General features: G+C 41.7%; 1 protein-coding gene across 2 annotated transcripts in view; it reads left to right on the top strand.

Annotated features, from left to right (window-relative positions):
- The window catches only part of GLI3 (GLI family zinc finger 3), a 210,176-nt gene that overhangs the window by 51,321 nt on the left and 134,345 nt on the right, over positions 1 to 24,510 (top strand). For both annotated transcript variants that reach the window (XM_049816123.1, XM_049816122.1), the window contains exon 3: positions 16,231 to 16,473. In XM_049816123.1, the coding sequence (XP_049672080.1) occupies positions 16,231 to 16,473 (243 nt within the window). The remainder of the gene's footprint in view (positions 1 to 16,230; positions 16,474 to 24,510) is intronic.

Raw genomic sequence — 24,510 nt, 5'->3', positions numbered from 1 at the left:
ACTGAAATCACCTTTGAGATAATAAAATACCTGCTCAGGAGGGAGACTTTTATAAATGCCCCAGAAGTGAGGAAATCTTTGGTCACAACTTCTGCTGCTGTTTTAAACATATTAACTGTGAAAGTGTAAATAAGTAGGAACTTCTGCGGTGTCATTAATCACAGCACACCTAAAATTCTGATTACTTGGGGAAAGTTAATACCACCAATATATGATCTGTTTCTTGTTTTCTTGGTACATGACTTGCAGGTGACTTTCAAAAAGGGAGCACTCGTGCATGCTAACAAATGCAGTCATAGGTAACTCTTGAAAACACAGACTGTATAAGTAGATCTGATGCGAAATACTCCCAGGCTCTTTAGCTGGGCACACCAACAACTAGGGACGCTAAATGGGTAGTCTGTGTAGGTAGTGGATAACACCATCTCTTCACCTCACAGAACTGTTGTAAAATACATTTTGTAAACATTGATGAGGTGCTCAGATATTATTGTGATGAGTGCCAGACAAGGCTCAGGAGGAAATTAATAATTCTATCGGGAAAGCTGGGCTTCAGTAAAGCACAGCACATGGAGCAGAGGGGGCACATGTTGAACTCCAAGAGGAGAACCAGGTAGTGAGAAGCTGCTTATAAGACACATACTGTCCACCGTGTGCACTGGATGAAGCTGGGATCCTGTAGAACAAAAATGGCATGTTACTTTGTATGCATGTGGAAGCAGATGGTAGTTAAACATGTGAGGTCATAACTAATGGTGCACAGGCAACCTTAATTTTGCCATGTCTTTCTTTTGTGGGCTTGATGTTCAAATTATCCTTTCTTGTATTATTTATGTTCTAATAGCTCTGTGTGTAAATGTGTAATGCTTCATAAACAGTATATCATAGTTTTGGTTTACAATTGGGGCAAAAATGCATACCTACTCTCAAGTTCTTAAAAGTGAAACATTACAATGTGGGAAGAGGAGGGATAAATTAATGACCTACTGCTACAGAGTAGGTAGTTGCAATCATGTAATGGACTTCCCTGACTGGTGCTCCTCAGGTGAGTAGCTGCAGGACAGAGTGCTAGGTGATTAAGCAGTGCTAGTTGATTTTTTTTTTCTCTATCCTCCCATTCAGCTACATTGTTGACACTCTGTGTTCTGTTGCCTAATGATTTAGAAGTCTGCTTGCACTCCATTGAAATTTTAATTACTGACTTCTCAGTAATGAGACAACTTGCTGGGCCATAGGTATTTTATTGGTTTAAGGTGTAACTTCTTCCCAGCTTCCTTTGGGCCCAATCCTGCCATTGTTTCCTGCTTGTAACTTCCATTGAAGTGAATAGTGGTCTGGTCTTGTGGAAGAGTTGAGAAGGCCCTTTTGCCAGTAAACTCGGCTACTTATATGCAAGTCTAACATTTCTACAACCATGCTTCTAATCTATGAAGATGGCTATGATCACTTCTGGGCCACACTTTTAATTGCTAGCCTTCATTAAGTCTGTATAGTTTTCCTAACTTCCAGTTTGTGACAGATTTTATGGTCACCCTGGCAAAACAGACTCTATAGTCAGTCTCCATCTTCATGTCTGCATATAGTTTTGTGAGTGGTTGACAAGCCCGCTGGGTATATGAAAGCATTCCTGTGTACTGACTTCCTCAGTGGTTGAGGGGGACTGTGAAAGAGAACCGCCTGGTCCTCAGAATACTCAACAACTTGCAAACACTATGGACACCTAAATCATCCAGATGCTGCTGTAGTGCACAGAACTGCATATGAATCTGTTGCATTCTGGTGTTGTAAGATTTATCCTGGAAACTTGCCCTGAATCACATCCTTAATCAGCAGCTCTGTTTGAAACACAAAGCTGCTTGGAGTAGGAATGGACCTTCCTGGGAATTTTATCCAGACCGTGGCTTTCTGTCTTGATTCTCTGGTGTCTAATAAGATGCTGTCTCTGATCAAAGATTTTTCTTCTGGTGGGATGCTTATTGCACCTTGCTCCTTAAATACTTTCTTGTATGAGAAAGAAATCATTCTGCAACCATGGAGGATCTAGTAATAGAGCATCTCCTCCACCTGGCTGCTTTTTCTTTTTTTTTGGTAGAGCTCTAGTATAAAAACTACTGCCTCAGACAAAAATGCCTTAATCTGATCAGTGGGTTTGAAAGCTATGGAGAGTAAGTACCAAACTCCTTTCTGCCTTCCCTTGATAGTTATTATTTAGCCTTGTTTCCTTTGGAAATGACGCAAAAGAAGGATGTGGCATGCAGGAGAGCAGTCCCTCTAAGTACAGTTATGTACTACAGTGTCTTGCTCAGTGTTTTACTACTGCATCACAGCATGCATCCTGGGTTTTGTCTTATTAGTAGAAAACATTAATAGGGTACCAAAAATGCTAAGAATCCAGACTTGAGTGTGTATTTTTTTCCCATTTACCCTGAAGTTTGTACTTGTAACTTAAGGTGCCTAAGCTACACTAGTTGAATCCCTAATGTGTTGTCCTGGTTAAAGTTCTATGACACTTTATGAGATAACATGTTCTGAGAGTCTTGTGTGGACTTCAATATGAACTAAGCTGGTAAGTTAAAGCATAAGGGAAAGTTAAAAATCAAAGTGTCGTCCCACCATCTACCTGCATGTTTTGCAGGAGTCATGTTAGCTTAAGTGGGTTCGCTAGCCTTTTGTAAGGTCATGCCTTTAAATTCAGGCCTAGACAAATCTCAATCCAAGTTATGAAGATGGCATTGGAACTGTCTTGAAGAGCAAGCAGGGGCAGTGTGTGTGAATACTGATGAAAACCCAGGTTTTCATGGGAAATGGTGAAGGTTAGGAAAGAACAAATATTCTTTCTTACTTTTTCAATGAGATAGTTTGAAGCTCAGTTGGGATATGCAGACTCAGACATGCGTGATGTGATGTGTGGTGGGTGTGTGTGATGTGATATGCAAGTATATTATTGGCATCTTTTTACATAATTTCTTTATGCACTTCTACATTTTTTCCACTTAAGAATTACTGTTTACCTCAAGTTATGTAAATCAAAGGGTAGTGAAGTGATACAGGCCATGGTTTGCCCTCATGCGAGGGAATTGCTCTGGATGGAGATGTTAAAATTTTAAAAATGTATTAAAGGAAAAGAAACAAATAGAAGGCTTCATGTGTTCAGAAATGTGGACAGATGAATTGTGAAGATGCCAGGAAGTGTATTTGGATTCCTGCTGCTTGCTTGATTGGCAGCTAGTTGTAAAAACATACAGCAATACTGTGCTTTGAAAAGTCGGTGAGCAAATGCAGGCCATGGTGGAGAGCTCAGTTCAGCTGTTTCTGAAATTACATAGACACCCCTGATTTGTGCCAGTTAGATTGCTGGTTCAAGGCTTTGGTTAATATCAAAAGTAGTGCATGTACTTTGATGTTAACACTCTTTAATGTCCAAGTTTACATCTTTGTTTCCGTGATTTTTGAAGATAAGACCCGAAAGAGAGGGAAGTACGTAGTTCAGTGCAGCTGACAGTGGTAACCTTACTGTTCTGGAAAAGATTTTTTTTTCTAGTCTTTAGAAAGGAGTTGCAGCAAGCAGGCCCAATATGTATTCTGCTGTGAGAATGCCGTAGACTGTCAGTCTTTTTGCCATGAAAACCCAGCATTTCCTAATGGGAATTTCTTCTTTACAGCTAGCCAGTTTTGATGTTGCAATTCTGGTGCATCTAAAAAGGCTAATTGAATTTTATAGGACAAATGTGTTAAATCTCATATCCTCTGCAAGGAGGATATGTTAATGCAGCAAACGGTTGTGGCAGAGGTGACAACATTGTCACAAATAACTGTAAAAGTACCTTAAGGTGTTTTAGACTACAGGTTATCTTCTGCTGTTTTTCATGTTTAGAAGACTTGTGGTAAAACTGGTCAAAACAATGAGATTAGCATAAAAGTATTAATCTGAAAGATATGGCAGTATTATGTGACAGGTATCTGTATTATAACTCCAAAAGACTATGCTTCTCTATAAAGGAAAAAAATGAATTCTTGTTGGTGCTGGCAAGATGGACCTTCTCTCCTGTACTGGGGAAGAAAGAGCATGGCCAATATTCAGAAAAAAGCTTCTTCAAATATTTAGCAGTCTGTAGGGGACAGTGGTAAATGAAGTCCACTGCTGCTGTTCAGTTTTTTCAGGAAGCTTACTAAAAGCCATAATTCAGAACTTAAGGTAGTTTAGATACGAAGAGGGGGAAGCACTGTGTTTTGGGTGGGATTTCTCTGCTAATGATATAATAGGAGGGTTGGATGGGGTAGGCATCGTGAATTCAGGGCAGTAACATTTTAAAGATTGACTTGTTTGTTTTTCTTCTGATTTGTCATTTTTAAAAACTTCTTCATTCCCTATGGAGGGATGTGGTAAATAGTTATTAGTCAATAGTTACGTATCTGTGGACAAGTTGTGCAAGTTGTAGACAACCATTTTACGTAATAGAAACGGGAGGCATGCTGCATTTTGCAGAGTTGGAACATTTAACGTACAGGGTGATTTGCTGGGCAGCTTTGGGCTGACTGTTCAACATATTCTACCTTCAGATTTAACTGGATGTTCCTCTATATAAATCAAACAGACCTTGAATCCTTCCATCATTACTGTGCTTATTTGCTATATAAAAATACTTTTATGAATTCAGTTATCAGTATTTTACCCATTTGGTGAGTGAAGAAGACAAAGTTGTGAGAAGTGGCTTATGGAAGACCAGGGTGAGATTTGACAAGCAGAAAGATCTTCAAGTCCAGAGTCCACTGTCAATTCTCCCATAATAATTTTACTTGTGCAAGAACTTGGAGGTTCAGTCCCTCATGACTGTTGAGTGTGAAATGCTTGCAGAGGTTGCATTTTCCTTTAAAAAATGTTCTGGTTCTTTTTCTTTGTTTTTCAAGAGGAAGCACTCTTTCTGACATCTGTTTTATTTTTGCCTCACTTCTGTTCAATGCAACAGTGCTGCACCTTTTTATCACACAAAACTTGTTAACAGAAATGGAGGAAAATGGTTTTTAGTTTTGATTCTGCCATGATGGGGAAAAAGTCTGTGGCATGCTTAGAAATAGTTAGGATTCTTAGTGGGACATTTAAGAGGCAGTCCTGCTTTGTTTTTTAAAAATAGGCCCTTTCAGTAAAATTTAGTAATTCTCTTTTGTTGTTGGAATACTTTCTGGATTTGGAATGGATCCTTCTTTACTGGCTACAGTTTTGCATTCTTTCTCAGCACACAGAAGTGATTATACTCCTGGGCAGTGTGCAGTGATTTATATTTCATTTTGCTTGTTTGTATATAGCCAAGTGAACTTTTCAGGTGGTTCCCTTTTCCTTCCCCAACCTCCTTCCCATACAAATCATGCTTATTTAACTTTGGGGGGGGGGGATGAAAGTTAGTTTATTTTTCTATGAAATGAATCTTGCCTGAAAACCTAGGTAGGTAAAAATAATAAGGAAAAATAATGCAGAAACATTGAAATCTCCTTTTGCCAGATTGTGCGTGGATAAAGCCACCAAAACATGATTAACGAGTTAAGAAAGCTCTTTCTGAGCTGCCATGGCTAGTGTAGTATGAAGAGAGGGTGCTGCTTTAATAAAATTGTTCTAACTCTTTCTGAACATATGATTGTTTTTCCGACTTGGCTATCTTTCTGATCTCAGGTGTCCATTGCATAATGATAAATGGAAATATATAATACAGTGATAAGCACTTAAGTACCTGCATGCAGTTGGGTTGTTAGAAGCTTGCGGCAATATTCCAGTGTCTTTTAAAATCTGTTATAAAGCATTAAGGTTAGAAAGACAAATGTGGAAGTAGTCAGTGAAGTCTAAAAACCAGTTTTGCTCATCCCTAGAACTCAACAGAAAAATGTTAACGATTATCTTGTTTTAATCCATGAAACTATCTGGTTGGCATGCAGTTCTTCCTGCTGTGGGGTTGTATTGAGAAGCTGGAAAAAGCTGGTGTGTCTGAGGCTTTCATGCCTCTTCTCAAATATAGCAGGCAAGGCTGGTGGGTGGACCCAGCCAGAGGCTGGAAAGCCTGGCAGAGGTGTCCAGGGGAAGTGAAGAAGGGAGGAGAGAGGCACTGGCAAGGAGGAACCCACTGTCCTGGGAAGGGGACCCCAGAGGCTAGTGAGCTGTAGTCAGTTATCTTGACTCTCCAACTCCATGCGAGCTGCCTCTCCAAAGCTTTTAAGAGTATTCCTTCCCCTACGTGAGGGGAGTGGTGATCATGGTATAAAGAATTTGCGCCTTCCTTTCCTTCCAGGCTCTCTACTCTCCATCCCCCTTTGCCTACTACTCACATGCAGCCATCCTTGGACCCAGTCTGACACTTGCTTGTGGCTGACAGTAGTATTTTTGATGACTAAAATGTGGGGATGGTAACTATGTGAGGTAGTATGGCAGTGTGTATCTTTGGCAGAGCTCGTGCATCTTCCTTAGTGGAGACAACTGAGAAGAAAGTGAGCAGAGGGGGGGTAAAAAAAAAAAAAACCAAACAACCAAACCCAGGTTGGTCTCTGGGAATGTCAAGCACTTTTTAAGGCCTAAGGAGAGATTTTTTTCCTTTGTAAGGAGGTGTCTCCAGGCAGGGAAGACAGCCTCTGAACTTTAACACTTACTGCGTCTACTTGATAGGTAAATAGATGGTGTCAGGCTTGGTGTTCTCAGAGTATGAAATTCTTGGGGGAGAAGCAGCATTGATAAAACAAATATTTGACGATATCTGTGGATTAGTAGCTGTGTAGTTTTTAACTAATGCACTAATGTCCAGAAGATCATTCAAAGCATTAAATTGTTTTGTGTACAGGACTCAGTTTTCTGGGGAGGTTTTTTCTTTGCTTGAAAACATCCTTCGCTGTAAGTCTTGCATTTGTTTTACAGCATTCTTCTCCTGAATTACTTAGACTACTGATGAGGAGTGTGAAAATTTAATTTCTGTGTTCAGGTTTCCAGCGTGCCTATGTGGATGCTTATACGCAGACATCCATGTATCACACAGCCTCATCTGAAATCCGTTGGATTTTATGGAAGTGGGAGCTGAATTTGTGAGTGCAGGTGACCACATGTGTGTATAGAAATACACATACATATACATCTGCACACAAAAAAATTTATATGGCATTCAAATTTTGCCCTGAGACCTTGATGAAATCATTGTCCACGAATGAGATTGCAGCCACTGTAAATCAGGGCAGAGTAACCCATAACATATTTTTAAACAACTGGTATGCTTCAGAGGCCAGAAGTACAGGCATATAATGGAAACACTGACTCTTACTGCAACTGTGCAAAAGGATGCAGCAATAAATAAATTTTGCAATGAATAGGTGATATCTGCCATCTAAACTAAAGGGTTGCCATGGCTCTGAGTTGTTGCAAACTATTTGGTGATTGGCTAATGATTGCATTTAGCAGTTTGAACCCACTGAAGGAAAAAGGGAAGAAGTATCAACTCTGTATGTAACACTAAAGTAACTTTTTTTTATTCTGTAACATCTACAGCCCAGACGCCTTGGCTTTGACAAAGGGAGACGGTGCACCAAAGGGTTTGTAACTCCTCTTTCACTCTTTTGTGGCTTCTAAGCATGGCTAACCAAATTTATATCGGGCTACAAACAGCTTTGTAAAACAGCTTTAAGGCCCGGTGTTGCTGCTGGCTTGGTAGAAAGTGACAGCACTGCAGAATATGTCCCCCAGTGTCTGAGTGAAATGAGGCAGTTACCCTCAGATAGGCATAAATGCGCTATTAGATGGTTGAGAAATACATATTCCGCGCCCCCCCCCAACCCCTCCTGGGAATTTATTGTAGTGCCTTTGATGTAACTAATTAGCCTGCTCAAAGTAAGCAGTGACTAACAGTCTAATAACTGGCTAATGGAAGGAACTTCATAATGTTTTCAAATCAGGATCCTTTTGAGTGTTTTGCAAGAGGCTGAGGAGCTTTTCCCTTCTGAGAAATGCTTGCCAATAGTCAGATCCTGATGTCCGTAGTTGTCTTTCCCTAAGTTATATTTGAGTCTGCTGGCTCTTTGAAGAGGCTAAATATTAGAGAAGAGCAATAATCCTGAAGGTACTCTGAAAGTGCAAAGCTTGAGTTTTAGCCCTGATCAGCAGACTTGGAGCAAATGTTCTAGTTTGCTGGGGCTGTCACACAGTAAGTTGCAGTCTTTACTGATTTTTGTAAGGTGGAACACTGTATTTAAACAGGGAAATGAAAAAGATTGTTTTTAGAAGAGATTTTTTCTTGTGTGAGTTTCCCAATCCTCAAGTAGCAAAACCAAACCACAAAATTTACTATACTAAGAAAGGGAGATGTTTTTGCCCGCCTTCTAGTTCTGCAAATTTAAAAGGAGAAATCACACACTACATGTTAATTTTGCCAATTAATTCTACCTTCAAATGTCTTCTACTTCTGCATTAAGGCTTTCTTTTTTTTCTTGTCTGGAAAGAAAACTGAAACTACAAAGCACTTCTACTACCAAGACTCCCTTTCTCATCAAGCTAACGATACAGCATTTCCACATGCTAACAAACATCTCCAATACATTCTCCAGGCACAGACCATTTGTGCCCAATGGTTGGAGCATTTCTGATGCTGGATGTGAATCCCTCTTGCTCTACTTGCACAAGTAGTTTCACTGAATCCCCTGGATTGTGGTGCAAGTAAAGCAAGCAGGATTTGGGCCTGGTAGGCCCCGTAAAGGTAAACTTAAAAGCTTACCACCCGCTCTGTACCTGGGTGCAGGGTTTAGTGTTTCTCCTGCAGCAGTCAATGTCGTCACTAACACCAAAACCAGAGTGCTGGGGGCTGCGCTTGTGAGCGGTGTTAAGTATCATTGCAATAATCCACTGTCTGCCATGGGAGAAACACGTAGCCCTGAACTTGGGAAGGGAGAAAATGGTTTTCAGCTGTTTCGATTTAAATAGTTTGTTTTTTTGTTATTTTAAAGTCTGTGTGGAAATGGGCTGGGAGAGGACTTGTTCAAAAGTGAGACTCCCACTTCTCTGGAGTCTGTCCTTGCAAGTTGCTGAGAATTAGTGCCTCCATTAGGTTCCCTGAGACTCGCAGCCCTGTGGGCTGGGGCTGGGCATTGCAGAGGCTCAGGCTCCATGTATCAGCTGGCTGGCTGTTCACCTGGGCAGCTCTAGGCAAACTTGGCCAACAGGATGCCATGGGAATCTAGCTTGCAGCAATCAACTTCTGCAGCTTGATTCACAGTCATTGAAGTCAGTGGGATGCCTCGAGTGCCAGGTCAGTAACTTCAGGCATGCACCCAAATGCTACTCCTTTTCTTCCCCATGTTCTGCATGATCAGTGAGATGTAGGATCAGGTGCACGGCAGCCCAGCTCTGCCTCCTGCCGTCCTTATCTGCCTTCTGAAGGTGAGAGTCCTGGGACTGACAAGGAGATTTCCACAGCACCCTGTGCCTTTGTGTGTAGGTAGCTGTGTCTGCAGCTACCTCTTGTGTTCCCTCAGTAGGATTTTTTTTTAGCATCTCCCTATCGGTCTGATACTGGGGTTTGTAGATGTAGACTCCTGGTTAAATCTGGTAGGTGTTTGCTTGTATGAAATGGTAAAGGTGGTTTTAGTTTGTGTAATTTCATATATGTCTGTTTACCTTCAGCCACTTGGCTTTAGTTGGGAGCAGCTGGGGAGGCACCAAGCAGTGTAAATTCATCTGGATGATCAAGAAATTGAGGTAAAGACTTTGCTATTAACAAGGCTCTCTCTGATCTAGGTGTCTGAAAAAGTTTACCTGAATTTTAAGCTGCTTCATACCATTAGTAGGTTCCCCAGCAGTCTTGGGGAGGAGTTACGTGCACAGCTGGAAAAGGCTGTGAGCCATGTTCAGCTGATATTAATGCATTGCTGATCTAGTGTTGAAGCAATGTGAGCTTTGTACAGGCTCAGTCTTGCCTCCTCCAGGTCAGTGGGAGCCCTGCCATCAACCCAGAGAAGCACAGGATCAGGCTCTGTTTTGAAAGTTGTAGAAACTGTATTGATGCACTGTGTTCTGGCTTCCTCTGTACTTTCAAGAAAGACTGAATTGAGTTGTGCTGTAGGTGCAACAAAAATGAACGTGTATCTCGCTTGTGGGAAATGGGGGGGGGGGGGGCAGAGTATTATGTAGGTATTGTCAGGACTGGGTCTGCTTTCTGCCTTGCTGATAAATCCTTTTTCTTCCAGTGAAAGTTAAAGATGACAAACAAAAGAATATAACAGGTTTCTCAAAACAAACAAACAAAAAAAACCAGAGAAAAGAGCTCTGTGTTCATGTTCCAAAGGTCACAAATCAGTTCTTGGAAAATACTATACATATGCTAATGGGAAAATAACTAAGCTGAAAATCCATTACAAATGGGAATATAAATCTATACATTTTCAGTGGTAAGCTCAGCTAATGTATGCTATTTATAAGCACAAAAGTCTTATATAAGGTATGCTTAAGCATTGCAAATAAAGTGAGTACTGTACTTGTTATCTAACAGATTTTGTAGCCTCTCATATGGTTGGAGTCTATTTTTAAAACCAATTATGAGCATTGTGCTTCATATCTGTGTTAGTGTTTCCAGAGTGTGTACTTCACGTGCAGTTGCTCCAAATGCAGGAAAATAACAAACTTTGGACCAAGAGTGCCCAATTTAAATGACTGTACCCACCGAAAACAAAACTTTGGTTACAATATGCGCTGTTTTTAAAGGCAGGCACAGTCCTACAGATGTGTTTCCTCCTGCTTGGCTCTTAAGATGGTCAGAGTAGTGATCAGTGTGTGTATGCAAGAAGGCGCAGATACGCATGTCCTAATGAGCCTGGCAATTGCTCTATTGCATCATTTCAAAGAAGAAAATACCGAGTCTCAAAAACTTAGACTGTCTTAAATGTGAGGGAAATTGCTTTCTTACTTAGGTATCTATTCTATTAAGAATCTAAGTAGTCAATCTTTTTTTACATTCTATCTTCCCCTTTCCTTCTGGCTCACAGCAACCTAAAATGCTACTTTTCTGGGAAAGACTGATATTCTGACTTCAGTTTTGTAATTTAATGATGGAGAGTTTCCTTAGTAAACCAAATTTAGAGTACTAGAATGCTTATCTTATATCCAGACCTTGAACATAAAAGGCATTTTATACCAGCAATTGTTCATTTAATGAGCAATTGCAGAGTGCAGGACGGTTAAGGGATTGAGCTATATGCACCATTATTGCAAGAAGTATTCTGAAATACCAGAAATAGGACGTAAGCTCTGATCAGGGGGACTGTGAGCACAATTACCTTCTTTTCAAATCCTTCTGTGACACTGCGGGAGGAAAAAGGACTTTGAAACTTGAAAGGAAAGAGCTTGCTTTCAACCTCAAAAGCTAGGAGGAAAGGGCTCTGAAATTTGCTCAGTATTCCCAATTCACCATTAGCCTGTTTCTTCCTTTAGCCTCAAGGCATTCTCCGCTTTTTGAAAAGATGTTAAGAAATTCAGTCACAATAGAGAGCCTAGTTTTGAACATGTTTCACTCGGTCCATTGAGGTCTGGTCTTCAGCCTTTGTGTGGGGTGAATTGAGCTGAGCAGCAAGCTGGTTGGGGAGAGGTGAATGAGCAGTCTCTGTGCAGTCACAAATTCTGGCAAAGAAAAGATTACCCTTTCCTTTATTTTACAATATGCATTCCTGTACAATCCTGCTAGTGGCAATATGCGGAGCTGAGCTTGTGCTTAGGTCAATATGGAGCACTTGGTTTATAGCAACTCTTGTTAAGTTTGTCTTGTAATTGAAGCTGCTGTTGACCTTGCTTGGAGACCATTTGTAAAACCGTTTATTTAGCATAAACTGAAATAATAAACCCTCCTTCTCTTAGGCCGATTGTGATAGGGTGACATTAGTTTGATTTAATGATTAGCCGCCTGACCCCTCAGCTAGAGAGAGCTGCTTGAATAGGGAGAGTTCACTAGGAAGCACACAGGAAGAATACTAATGAGCTTGTTAAATTTAGCATGGCACCAACCACTCTTAATTCCTCTAATGGGAGAAGCACTGCCTCTGAGAGGGAGGGAGGGAGATTGGGGGGGGGGGAGAGAGAAAGAGGGGAAAGAGAGGGAGGAATGCCCATGTCCTGGTAGCCAGAGAATTTTGGTCAAGAGAAGAGGTTGGAGGGAGCATCAGCCAGGGTCTCTTGGACTGAGTTGTAAGTACCTTGTCTCTTCTCTTACCCAGCCAAAGTGTGTCGGCAGATCGCTCTTGAGACAGTAATGCTCTCTGCAAGTTGCATGCAGAAATGCGGTGATGAAACTTAACACCAGCCCAGTTAAATCTGTTTATGTATTGTCTTGTTTAAGTAGGGGTCTCTCTGAAGTGTGTTGAGACTTAATTTTTCATGTGGTGTATCAATAGATTTCAACTTATTTTTTAGTTGCTGACTGTAAGAGGTTTAAGGTAAAAAAGCTTCTTGGTCTACAATAAAAAAAAGGCAAAAAAAAATAAAGTTCAACAGGGACAGAAATTTTAATGGGTTTTTGCAGTATGTTTTGGTTTGTCCTGATTTTTAACTTTCTGGGTAAATCAGCTGAGCAATGAAAAGTGTGTTTATTCAGGCATGCTGTCCAGTGCGAGTTTTTTGAAAAAGCTTGTTAAGTGAGGTGCTCCTTGGTGCTCAGCACTTGTAGTAAAAACTGCTTCTGATCAGAATAGCAGGACTAAATCAGGTATTTCTCAGTGGATGGGAAAATCTTGGATTAATATGATCATTCCAGGCTGGGCACTTGTAACGTGTCTCAGGGTACTGGCTTGCTAAGAGTTGAGTATACATGAAGAAAGAGAAGCTTATGCAGATTGCTCTTGGGGCCCGATTACTTTTTTTTTCTCTTCTTATTTAACCCCTCTCTCTTAGACCTGCAAAAGGTGGGGTGAATTATGCTGGAGTCAGTGGGGTCCCACCAGTGGGAAGCAGGTGGAGATCAGGGAGTATCAGTGCCTTTAACTTTGGTATTCATCTCTGCAAGATTTTAGTAAATCGGATGTTTCTTTTGGCCCTAAAGCTGGCTGCTTCTAAAATGTGAGCAGAGCAGTAACAGTTGTCACGTATTTGGCTGTAAACCCCTTTGGCAGATGCTGCTGGAGAAGTGGGCTGTTTGCTTACATTTTTGCTGTAGAGTCCCACTTGTTGCCATGGTGGACAGTATGTTTCTGTCAATAATTTGGCCTGGCACAGCTTGCTTGCACTTACTCTTAAAACTTTATTGAACGATTCAGCTGAAACAGAACAAGACGAGACAGTTTTCGCCTTTTGGTGCATTGGAGTGGCTCGCCTGCCGTTGTGAGAGTCAGTAGCATTACTGTAAGAGGAGTTTCCCGCTTAGTGCCCGGGGAGCTCCTGCAAACCACTTGCCTGTTCGTGTCCTAGAGCGCGGGTGCTGTCAAGCTTCTCATCTGCTCCCTATTGAAAGCAGCTCAGTGGTGCGGAGCCTGAAGTAAAAGCTTAGCGAGATGTTTGGCTGTCGAATATGCCTTATTGCAAAAATGCCATCCTGTTTACTTAAAAATACTTCTGGGGAAATTTTTACATGGCAGACAATGTACAGAAATGTTTGACTTCTAACAGCACATGGCAGTAATTTCATAATGGGGAAAGAGATGGTGGTTGCAGAAGGAAAAATACTGCTTTTTTTTCCTCTCCCCTCTCCTTCCCCCAAGGAACCAAAAAAAGGAAAGCTTATTAAAACAAAACACATTTTTCCTTAAGTTTCAAAGTTACTGAAAGTAGGTTTTGAATTTCACTCAGCAATTTGGAAAATGAGCTTGTTCTATAGCAGTCACTAGTACCTTGATTCATGACACATGCATGTTTTGAGAAGGAAAGAATAAAAGTGGAGCCTGCAGACAGACATCAGCTTCTTGTTGTATCCCAGGATGGCGGTTTTAACGAATATTATCTTTATATGGAAGTGTAAAAGAACTGAAATCTTATCTGATCCTCAGATTGATTATACAGCCCCACAAATCACTCCAGCTTGCTGCTTTCTGTACTGTGGTAGCACAGGTTAGCTTGCTCTGCTTTAAGAGTCTGTCAGGATTTCAAATGGAGTGTAATCCCCTATTTTTACAAGAGTTTACATCTCATCAGTGAAAGTTCACTCTAGGTTGAAATTTAACATAAAAGAATTGGGCTAGAGAGAAATGTGATGGAAAATATGACTTTGGGGTGACTAATTTTTTATTTTTCAGTTATACAAGCAGCTTTCTAAAAACCTCATATAAGTTCTAAAGTTTTAGACTCCCTTTTGCAGTTCTCTAACTAAAACCAGCTTCAGTGTAAAAAGTTGAAACCTTAAACCCTGCTAATCCAGAGCAGGGACCGGTGCCTGTGCATATTAATAAAAAGTAGAAAAGGGCAAAGGGTTTAAACTCTGCAGTGTTGTTGTCCATTTCCATTAACTCTTTCTGCTCAGACCCAACCCTGGAAATGCTCTGTATGGAGAATTACTGCTGGCTATAGAAAGAATTCAATCCCTGGAAGACTCTGATAAGTCAGCAGACCCCGGTTGCTGTAATACTTGGAGATAGAAAAATAATTAAGCACTGAATAGGCTATGCTGTTGGGTTTTCTTGTTGTTGCTATTTGGGACGAGATGGGGCAGGGAGAAGCCTAGTAAGCACTGCATTCAAAGCAATGGTGTAGCTAGTTTATGCACATAATGGCCAAAATTCAACTCCAGGTATTTATACGTATGGAGCCTGTTTCTAATCTGATTCATAGGAAGGCAAATAGGTTGAGTTATGCTGGTGTCAGGCCTGGTGAAAGTAGTCTCTTGGTGAATTGCTGGCTGGTGCTTTCTCTGTGTGAATGTGTACACCAGGGCAAGGTGCAAGGGGAAAATTTAGCCCTGACCTCAAATCTCTTGGCACTGTTGTCAATGATCCTTCCTCCCATGTGGGTTGTAGAGTAATTGTACTTTAGTTTTATTTCTTAGGGGTGTTTTCATTTCCTTTCTAGTTACCTTTTTTGTGCCTGGTGTTTAATAATCTGAGGTTCCTCGTGTACTAGAACTGCTGAGCAACTTCTGAAGCTAAGCATATTTATCACTTACTTCAAGATGTATTGGTGTACAGCCACATGTGCAGCATGGTTGAACAGGGCTGTACCTGGAGCATGGGTATTGGCCAAGGATTACAGCCCTCAATCGTGCTTCTTTAGAGAAACGTCTGTGTATTTTAAAGAAATAATGCAACTTAAGGAAAGCATTTACGGTAGCTAACAAAATCCCTCTGCCACACGGCATGTGTGAAATGTACCTGGGAACATGAATCTGGCTTTTGAGAAACAACCATTTGGTCTGGTTTTTGAAGGATGCACACGGTCCTCGGGGGTTAAAATCCATGTGGGAGCAGAGGGCTGGTTCCGCACCTGGTTCTGGTGCTGCCTGCAAGGGAGGCTGGTGGAGCCATGGTCAGGAGGCCCTTCTCCCCTCACAAGTGGTACCACAGCTCTAGAGGCTTACTCCAGACTAGGGCTTGGGTTTGACCCTCCTAATTGTTTCTTTTGCCCTTGTTCACAAAGAGGTTTTGGGTTTGTGTGGATATGGGAAGAAGAGGGAAGGGGAGCGTGCACATGTATCTGTGACAGTGTTAGAGTGGTGGCCTCACTTGTGCCTGCCTGCTGCTGCTGCTGTATCTTGAGCAATTTTACCCATTTTATTGTTGCCCACCTTACTTCTGATTGCTAATGACTTTCCTGCGAGGCTCCAGCCTCTTGCACAAGCAAACCTCCAGGGACTGGAGCTGGGCTGCAGAGCAGCGGTGGGTGGCTAAGTTTGATTTAGGCCCAGCCGGCAGGGTTCATCTTCTCCTCTTCGTGACAAATTGTTTTTTGCCTCCCCATCAGGCAGCCCAAACTCCCAGTCTCCTTGTCCCAGAGGCAAGAAAACAGCAAGCCTGTGTCTGTTACCACATGATTGATAGCCCTGCCGGTAGGAGCATCGGCGCATGGGTGACGATGATCTACCGCTCAGCAGCTGCCCGCTCTGAACAGGCGGGCTTCCCCAGACCATCTCTCATAGCCACACATGCACCTACTCTCACAAACTTACACCGTGAGGAGGGGGTAGTGAGGAGGAGGGACGGGGACGGGGGGGACGACGGGGGAGAACTTTTCTTTATTGCATTTGCTATAAATGGGCTAAAAGTGCTCTTTCTCATTCCCTTCTCTCTTTCTTCTCCCTCGTTTTTTTGCAGAGGATGAAAGTCCTGGGCAGACCTATCACAGAGAGAGAAGGAACGCGATCACAATGCAGCCGCAGGGTGGGCAAGGCCTCGGCAAGATCAGTGAAGAGCCTTCCACGTCGAGCGAGGAAAGGGCCTCATTAATCAAGAAGGAGATCCATGGATCTATATCGCACCTTCCCGAACCTTCTGTACCTTACCGTGGGACGCTTTTTACCATGGACCCCCGAAACGGTTACATGGACCCTCATTACCGTGAGTATCGACTGCCAGTTCATTTTGGGATGCAAAGTTGGAAGGCTGTCAAGGCTGTCAAATCTAATGCAATTTTATTTGTTGCCTTGCATCATCCCCAGGGAGAACTGCTTTGTCAGGGTGGGGAAGGGGGAGGGTTGAGGTAATACAATCTTTTTTCTGAAGTTAAAAACCAGGGGGCAGTTGCATTGCAGATCAAAACTCTCACAGGCCTCTGCAAAGCAACTTCCGCAGGACATCTCATCTGTTGCTAACCCTTCTCAGCCATCCAGGGTTGCATTTGCTCCACCTTCTTAATACATGAAGAAAAAAAGCCTCATTAAAGAAGGCACAGAAGGAAGATGAAACAGGCCTTAAAATCCGCTCTTTTAAAACACTGTTGAAGTATGATATTAAGAGGAGGAAGGTCTGCCTTGTACAGTGAGAATTTGGTGTGGAGGGGTCGATGGAATGTTTATTGCTGTGTTTCTGGGGTTTTTGTTTTGTTTTGGAGGGTTTTTTAGGGATTCATGTGTGTGTTTATGTGGGCTGATGGAGTGGTTTTCCAATTTTCTTTCTGAGCTACAGTTCCCTGAAGTTGGGGGGCGGGGGGGGTGGAGTGGGAAGGCAAATGGTTTCAACTTCTGAATTCCTGCTCAGGCATTAATAAAAAAGTAAGAAATTAACTGACACTTGAACACAGATGTGGAATGGATTTCTCCACAGGCAAAATATGAGGGACTTAGGCAATTTTTTTCATCTGCTTCTAGTTTACAAAAAAGAAAGAGGGGAAAAAAAATCATTTAGTTGTGTAGTAATGAAGTACATCTTGAGGTGTCAAGGCTTGTGCCTTTTGATTATAGATTTATCGCCCAGTCAGGATACAGATTTGCCATTTAACCTTCCAGTCTCCAGTTCCAGATGACAGGCTTAAGACCCGTAAAGAGGGGCCAGTCTGTGTTGGGATTTTTTTCTTCTACATCATTCAGAAATTTTAGTGTTTTAAGGCAAAAGGTCATTAGCCAGACAACTGATTAGTGAGGACGGCTGATTAGTGCATGTTTTTTTGCTAAAGAAAGTGCCAGGGATAAAAGCTAATTTTATCCCTTCATTAGTTGGGCTAGCAGCAAAGGGGAATGTTCACTCATCAGGGTGCAGATCAAAGTATGTCTTGCACAACCTTAAGTCTCACCAACCTCCTTTTTTTAAAAAAAAGAAAAAGAGCCTGATTGTTAATAAGGATGGAGGTATTACGAGAAAATGATCACTTGTTGTCTTTATAGTTTAGATCAGTATTTAGGGGAAAAGTTTGCAGTTAAGCTTTTGAACTCTATTCCACTGTAGGCATTTGGTTTCTGTACATCTTTCTCCTCCTCTCACACAGCCCTGCTCAAGTGCTCTGTGGGAGTTACTCATCTTTCTGCTGAGGAGGATGTGCTGCAGCATACCAGCAGCAGGCTTGTCTGCCAGAGAGGCATGAATGTGCAGAGCAAATGATCGCTCATGAGCAGCAGCGCATGGAAATATTAGTGGGCAGGTTGGAGACACCATTTATAGCTTACGGTTTGTCTTGTTAATGCAACCCCCAAATCTCACTTAAAAATCTTACCGGGGAAGCAAAAGAGCTTCTGTTTGTAGGCAGTGCAGCTAGGGAGACATAAAATGTGTGACAAAAGAACCCCCCAAGCAAGCAACAAACCTTATGCTGTGAACTTAGAAGTGACGATTGCCTTTTTGACCAGTTGCCAGCTCACCCCTTAAATCTAGTTCAAAGTGTTATTGATACTACTGAAGATTCAGACTGAAGAAAAAGAGCTGGCTGGTCAGAATGAGTCTGAGTGGTTTCCATTTAGTTTATTTTGTTTTATTGAATTTGCCTTTTGACAAGAGTTTGCAAGATTTGATGAAGCTACTATGTTAGGATGTATGGGCTACTAGAAAAACACTGATGTCAGAAGTTGACAGAACAGCAGAAGTTACCCAGCATACAACAGTAGAGAAACAGGAGATGAGTTAATTTCAAATGAGCAGCGTGATCTTAAAGCTGAAGTCTAAGTCAGAAAACATCAGATGGGCAGACTTGCTTCACTGCTGCTGTAGCGAGTTGTACATTTGTACTCACAGATTTATAAAATCTCTCAAGCTATTAATGTCATATAAAAAGCCATCATGCTTTTATTTACCTTTAATAAATGTGATACAGAAGGACAACTAAAGAGACAAATGTCTAGTTAGATTTATAGGAAAGCAGACAGGCTTACTGAAATTTTCATAGTAGTTGTAGCATTTATATATGTAAGACATGCTTTCGTCAAAGTGGTGACTGTATTTAGGCTGACACTTATAGTGGTCCATATGAAGAAGGCTGAATAATGTAAACATACCCAGTCCCACTGTAGCAACAGGTGAAGAATCAGCAAGGCCGTTGTTCCCTCCCTTAGTTTCTTGGCAGTTTTGCTGGGCATATGGATAGAAAATACTGGTTTAATTCAACATAGTTGGGTATGTAAACGCTCACAGTAATTCTTTAGTTTCCCTGTGGTTGGAAAATACAGACTTTTCAAGATGCCTAATTTGTGCTTCTATTTATACCCACTTTGTATTTAAAAGTGTGGGCAGGCTTCCTGTAACACAGGAAAAGGGAAAATAATTTTTTTGAAGGAAGACATCTGTATATTTTTATGGCAAGAAAAGAAAAGGAGCATTTAAGTCAATTGTGTGTGGAATGCATGTCCCTTCCAGGAGCTGCAGTTATTAGAAACAACTTGAATGCTTTGCATTTCTACATGTAAATATGCATGTTTCTGTGTATGTGCATTGCAGGCTTTTTTGTCGTTATTTTTTTCCTAATTAAAATGACTGTTGTAAATGTTGGAAATAATAGTTACCATATATGTGGAATAAATATCTCATTGAGGGGGAGTTTGCTCTCCTGCAGAGTGTGGGTGGGGATAATGGTTGTGTTTCAAGTGGACCAGCTTTTCAAACAGCTGGGATGAAACGTGCTATGGAGCTGGCAGCCCTTCGGCACTGCCAGAGAGCCCCTCAACCATTTAGCGACTGAGAATGAGAGTGGCTTTGTGCTCAGCTCACAGCCCTCCATCCTCCAAGAGATAAAAGGGAAAACATACAGGCCTAAACCAGAAATTTTTGGTTTCTTTGTTACGGATTTCTTAAGCACTGTTTAAACACTGCTCAGAAAGTATAGGGTTTTTGTTTTTTTTTAACTTCTTAAAAACTTTATTTTTTTTCTTTTAAAAGCTTTAGGGCAGATGACAAAAATGCTGGAGTTGCCTTTCATGTGTTGCACCCTTATTGAGGGGCGCAAGGTTACTGAGCTTAATCATAGTGTTTCTTAAATGGATTTAAAACCCTGTGTTTGTCAAACACTGATTGCAGTGGTAGTTCGAGCCCCTTGTTAATGTAGATTCTGTCTGTAGAGGTAGCGTTGAGGCAAGGGAGGTGGGGATAACCACTTCCCTTTGTTATTCTCTTCCCCAATTTTAATTCCCACACAGATTTATGGCAGTGGTAAGACTGCCTGCCTCACAAGTCATTCCTCATGGAAAAAATGAATCATTCCTGATGTAAACACTTTGATTTAAAACATACTGCTGGTATTCTTCCCTGGGTTTCACAGCCCATCTGAGAGAATTGTTAGTACCTAATTAGTAAAGCCTGATGAATTATCTTAAGTGAAAAGCAGTGACAGTTCAGTTGGCTCTGACCTGAAAATTCTTGTATATAGGAATGACCCTGCCAGGATTCTCTTTCTGGTACATCACTTCACCTCAAAGAGGTTGCACTGAATGTAGCTGAAAGTAGGAGCTCATTCCATTTTTGTTTTGGTTTTTTTTTTCTTCCCTCCTTACCAGGAATTTATTCTGCTGGTTTTGTAGCTTGTGTATCTATCTGGGAAAGTGGGAACTGCTTATTGCACATTTCATAGGATTAACCCTCAAAAGGTATTGATTGCCCTCAGTTCCCACTGACTGTGCCTGCACTTGTGCTTTGTAAGGATAAGGCCCTGCATAACTGCCCAGGTTAGATTACCCAGTGTTAGTGTCATCTCAAAATCAATTTGCAACATGAACAAAAGACCACACCAAGAAAAATACAGTGCTGGTTCACTAGGTGTACTTGTTCATTTACCGTGTTTTAATTTCTGTTGATGAGAATTCCCCTTCCTTTTTCTCCCCATAGAAAAGGAAAAAGGAGAGAAGAGGAAAAAGAAAGAAATTAAATTTTGTTTCTGCAAATGCAAACTGGTAACTGGAAACACTGCCTTAAAATGCAATAATTAGAAAGCAATGACTTTTCATGGCAACGTGGCTTGAACCATGATGGCCAGCTATATGTGTCACATTGGACATTGAGAGCAGTTCAGGTTGCCACCAGCAGATGAGTGTATGGAAGGGGGTCCCCATTTGCTTTGTAGAGGGGGGAGCTGGTGGCCTCCATCATCTCCCTGGAACATTCTGGAACTCCAGAGGGAGAATCAAGGCACTTTTGGATAGTCCCAAAGCAGACACTTCTCTTAGCTCACCTCTAAGCTTCCCAGCACCACTGGATGGCAGGAGTCTGGGACAGCCTTTTTAGAGGGTTTCCCCCCAGCCTTGTTGTAGAGCGGTAGGAGAGTGAAAGTGAGAAATCCTTGTAGAGATTTAGGGCTGGGGTCTTTAAAGACATTTAGGGGGTCTTCAATTTCAAAGTGAGTTTGGCCTCTTAAATACCTCTGAAAATCTGGGTCCTGGTTCTTCAGCTCTTTCTGCAGCATTTTGTAGGGGAGGGGCTCAAGTGCTCTAGTAACAAAACTCTCCACTGACAGTGATTTATAGGGTGGTTGCCCAGTGTTGTCAAGGAGGGGTAGTTGAAAAAAAGTAAAATCTAAAGCTTTTAATAAAACTTAAGGGGGGAAAAAAAAGCCTCTAGTATAAAAGTGAATGTCTGATTCCTGGTGTCAGCTGAGCGAGTGAAATGTTGGTCTTCAAGAAAATTAGCATGTTTGCAAAAAAAAAAACAAAACATTTTTTTTGGGATAAAAATCCAAAATGTAATAGTATCTTTCAATAGCCTCCAACAAAAAATGTTACTGCTCTCAAAATCAAACTTAGGGTCGGAGGCAACTTCAGTTTGAAATTTAGGAATGTGCTGCAGACCTTGAAGCTTAACAGTATCTTATAAATGGCAATATCTTCTCTAAGATGCATCCCAAACCTCCCAGGTTGTGTTTGGGAAGTCCGGCTCCTTACAAGTACTCCTGCCCATTTCTCTGGAGCCCTTCTGTGGAATAAGCAGGGTCTTGAGAGCCCTGGAGTTGCTGCCCCTGCATGATGCTCTTATGTGGAAGTATCAATTGCACTCATAGATTTACAGCTAGAAGTGGCACATAGAGATGTCTTGTCTTCCACTGGATTTTTCTCTCTTCTCAGCATGAGACAGACTGCAGAATTGCCAATATATGAAAGGCCTTGAAATGTAATGTGGCTGAGAAGCCCAAAGGTGATCTTTTAGGGTTTTTTCTTTTGTTTTTAAGTTTAGGTGAATACATATCTTCAAATACTGACTTTTTTCTTGTTATTACCAGTAGTATTAATTTCAGCTGGAAACTATAGGCAATGATATGGAAAGAGGTGATCCTCTTTGTATGGAGGGTAGAACAGGATATTTGAGATCTCTTATGGCCCTATAATTCTGTTGGACTTCAAAATTTTAAAAATGTCTTCAGGATCACATTTAAAAAAAATAAAAATAAAAATCCCTCTGGCACCTGTAAGAATTTACCTGCGAGGCACTACCAGGTATGGAGCCTTCTGAGAAGCAGATGGGTTCTGTAAATCTCTCCTGGGTTTTGTTGTTCCAGTGCATGTAAGCTGTGGGGTGAGGTTTTTTGTTTTGGGGTGTGGGGTTTTTTTGTTGTTGTTTTGGTTTGTTTTTTTTGTTTGTGGGGTTTTTGGTTTTTTTTAGGAATAGGGAAGATAAAGACAGAGAACAAATGCACAAACACCTCTCACAGATATGATTTGGTTTGTCAGCTAAAGCTTTTTTAGATGCTTTACAGTATGTATTTGTTGTATACTGCCTTCATTGAAGGAGACGGAATACATTGCTCAGAGCCATAGAATCATAGTTAAGAAATCTGGGGGAAAAAAAAAGCCAAGAAATAATGTAATCCATCTTTTTAGCCTCAAGGCAGATCAGCTGTCCCTACATCAGGAGAGAATGAAAAGCTTCTTCAAAGTTGCTGTGTCCCTTGATACGTGGACATTTCTGTCTTTAAGAGCCTTGTGACAAGATCTGTAGTGGGTTTGGACTGATCTTGTGTCCCTATGTGGTAACTTCTGTAGCATCAGCAGCTGGAGGTGGTGGGGGGGGGGGTGGAATTTAAAAGCCATGAAGTCTGGGTTAAAAAGTTTTGGTAGTTTCCTCCTCCCTCCGAGATCCACTAGCATGCAGGAGATATGGTATTTTCCATTGCTGTGTTCTCTGAAAACAAAAACAAAAAAAAAACCCCAAAACAACAACCCGACAACAAAAAAAACCCCCAGCAAAACCCAACTACCACCACTCACCCACCCCAAAACCCCACAGCCAGATGCACAACTGTTGTACTTATTACTGCCATTTCAACAGGCAAGATCATTAGTTTTCTCTTTTTATTAGTTATCAGAGTGATCTTTGTGCTGTGTAGTGCAAGGGGTTAGCCAAGTATGACAGATATGTAGATAACTAGTGGCCAAAGGAAGATAAGCATCATTTGTTGCAAATTTTGAAGCATCCCATAATACTGGAGGTTGCTGTCTGTCAGTTAGCTTTTTAGGAGTGCTTTGCCCTGTGAGCATTTTTTGGCCAGGGGGACATGGTTTGAAAAGTAGCCTCTTTGACTTGGCTGCTTAGAGCTTTAAAACAGGTTAGCCAGAACTCAGCCTCACACAGCTTTTGGTGTTAGACATGTGTTACCTGTATCTGTAAGGAGCTTTGTGGCTGCAACAACTCGAGTCTTTGTGGCAAAGCGTGGGGAACATGTGAACCAGGTACTGGTTCAGTGATCATGATTTTCATCAAGAACTGAAGCAGATTCTCCTAAGTTGGTGACTACAAGCTATGTACTTAACTGCTGTGCAGTGCTTTATGCTGCCGGGGAGATGGTTCTCTTGCATTGGTGGCCTTCCATCTGGTCAACGTGATAGAGGGAATCCAGTTGCCTAAGAGGTTTCAAGTGCCATTTTCATGCCTGGGAGGATCCTAGTTGGTCTGTGTCTGTCACCCTGAAAGACTGATACGTCCTGTGTTACCTCTGTTAACTCTCTATGAGCACCTTGGATACCTTAGGGGTCTAAGATTGGCGGTATGTGTCTGTGTTTACACAGCTGAATCCTCATCAGTTCTATAACTGTGTGTTTAAATCAGTGTGTCCAAATGTAGAAAATAAACATTTAAGTTCAGTTCTTTTTTTATCCCTGTCTCTGCTGCTATCCTCCAGCTCTTGTGAAGAAATCTGTGGCAATAACTGGATTGCAGAGTAGCTAACATCTACAAGGTGATCCTCTTTTCTGGTTTCCTTGTGTTAATTTTCTTGCATCCTGGGTGCTTGCCGCTGAAATCTGGATGTCTGCTATCCTTCCTTGTTGCTGCCGTTGGGCGGAGGGGGAAGCCTGAATGTGTGGGCACTGGAGGAGGGTGTTCTGTCCCAGAGGGTGCTTCAGGCTGGGCGGTGGGGGTAATGGCAGTGTGGGGGCACCACCCGCTCTCCCTGTAGCATGGGCTCATCAAGGGAGGTTTTGAAAGGCAGCGTGGTTCCTGTTGACAAAGTGCAGTTTCAAGATTGTCCCACGGAAGTCTCTCAGCACCAGCTTTGGCCTCCTGTTGGAGTCCAGGGTTGAACAGGCCTTTGCTTTGAAGACAGTTTAAATGCTTTGGTTGCTGAACCATTTTCAGGATTACTAGCGGATACAGCTTTATTCCTGTTGATTGAGCTCAGTACTTGGGAGGAGAGCTTCTTAGCCATAGCCTCTGCTTCCTTTTATTCACACCTAGCAACCCAATTAGCTTCCTCTT

The sequence above is a fragment of the Accipiter gentilis genome, chromosome 14 (genome assembly GCF_929443795.1).
Source record: "Accipiter gentilis chromosome 14, bAccGen1.1, whole genome shotgun sequence".
Lineage (NCBI taxonomy): Eukaryota > Metazoa > Chordata > Aves > Accipitriformes > Accipitridae > Astur > Astur gentilis.
This window is presented reverse-complemented; position numbering and strand designations above follow the sequence as displayed.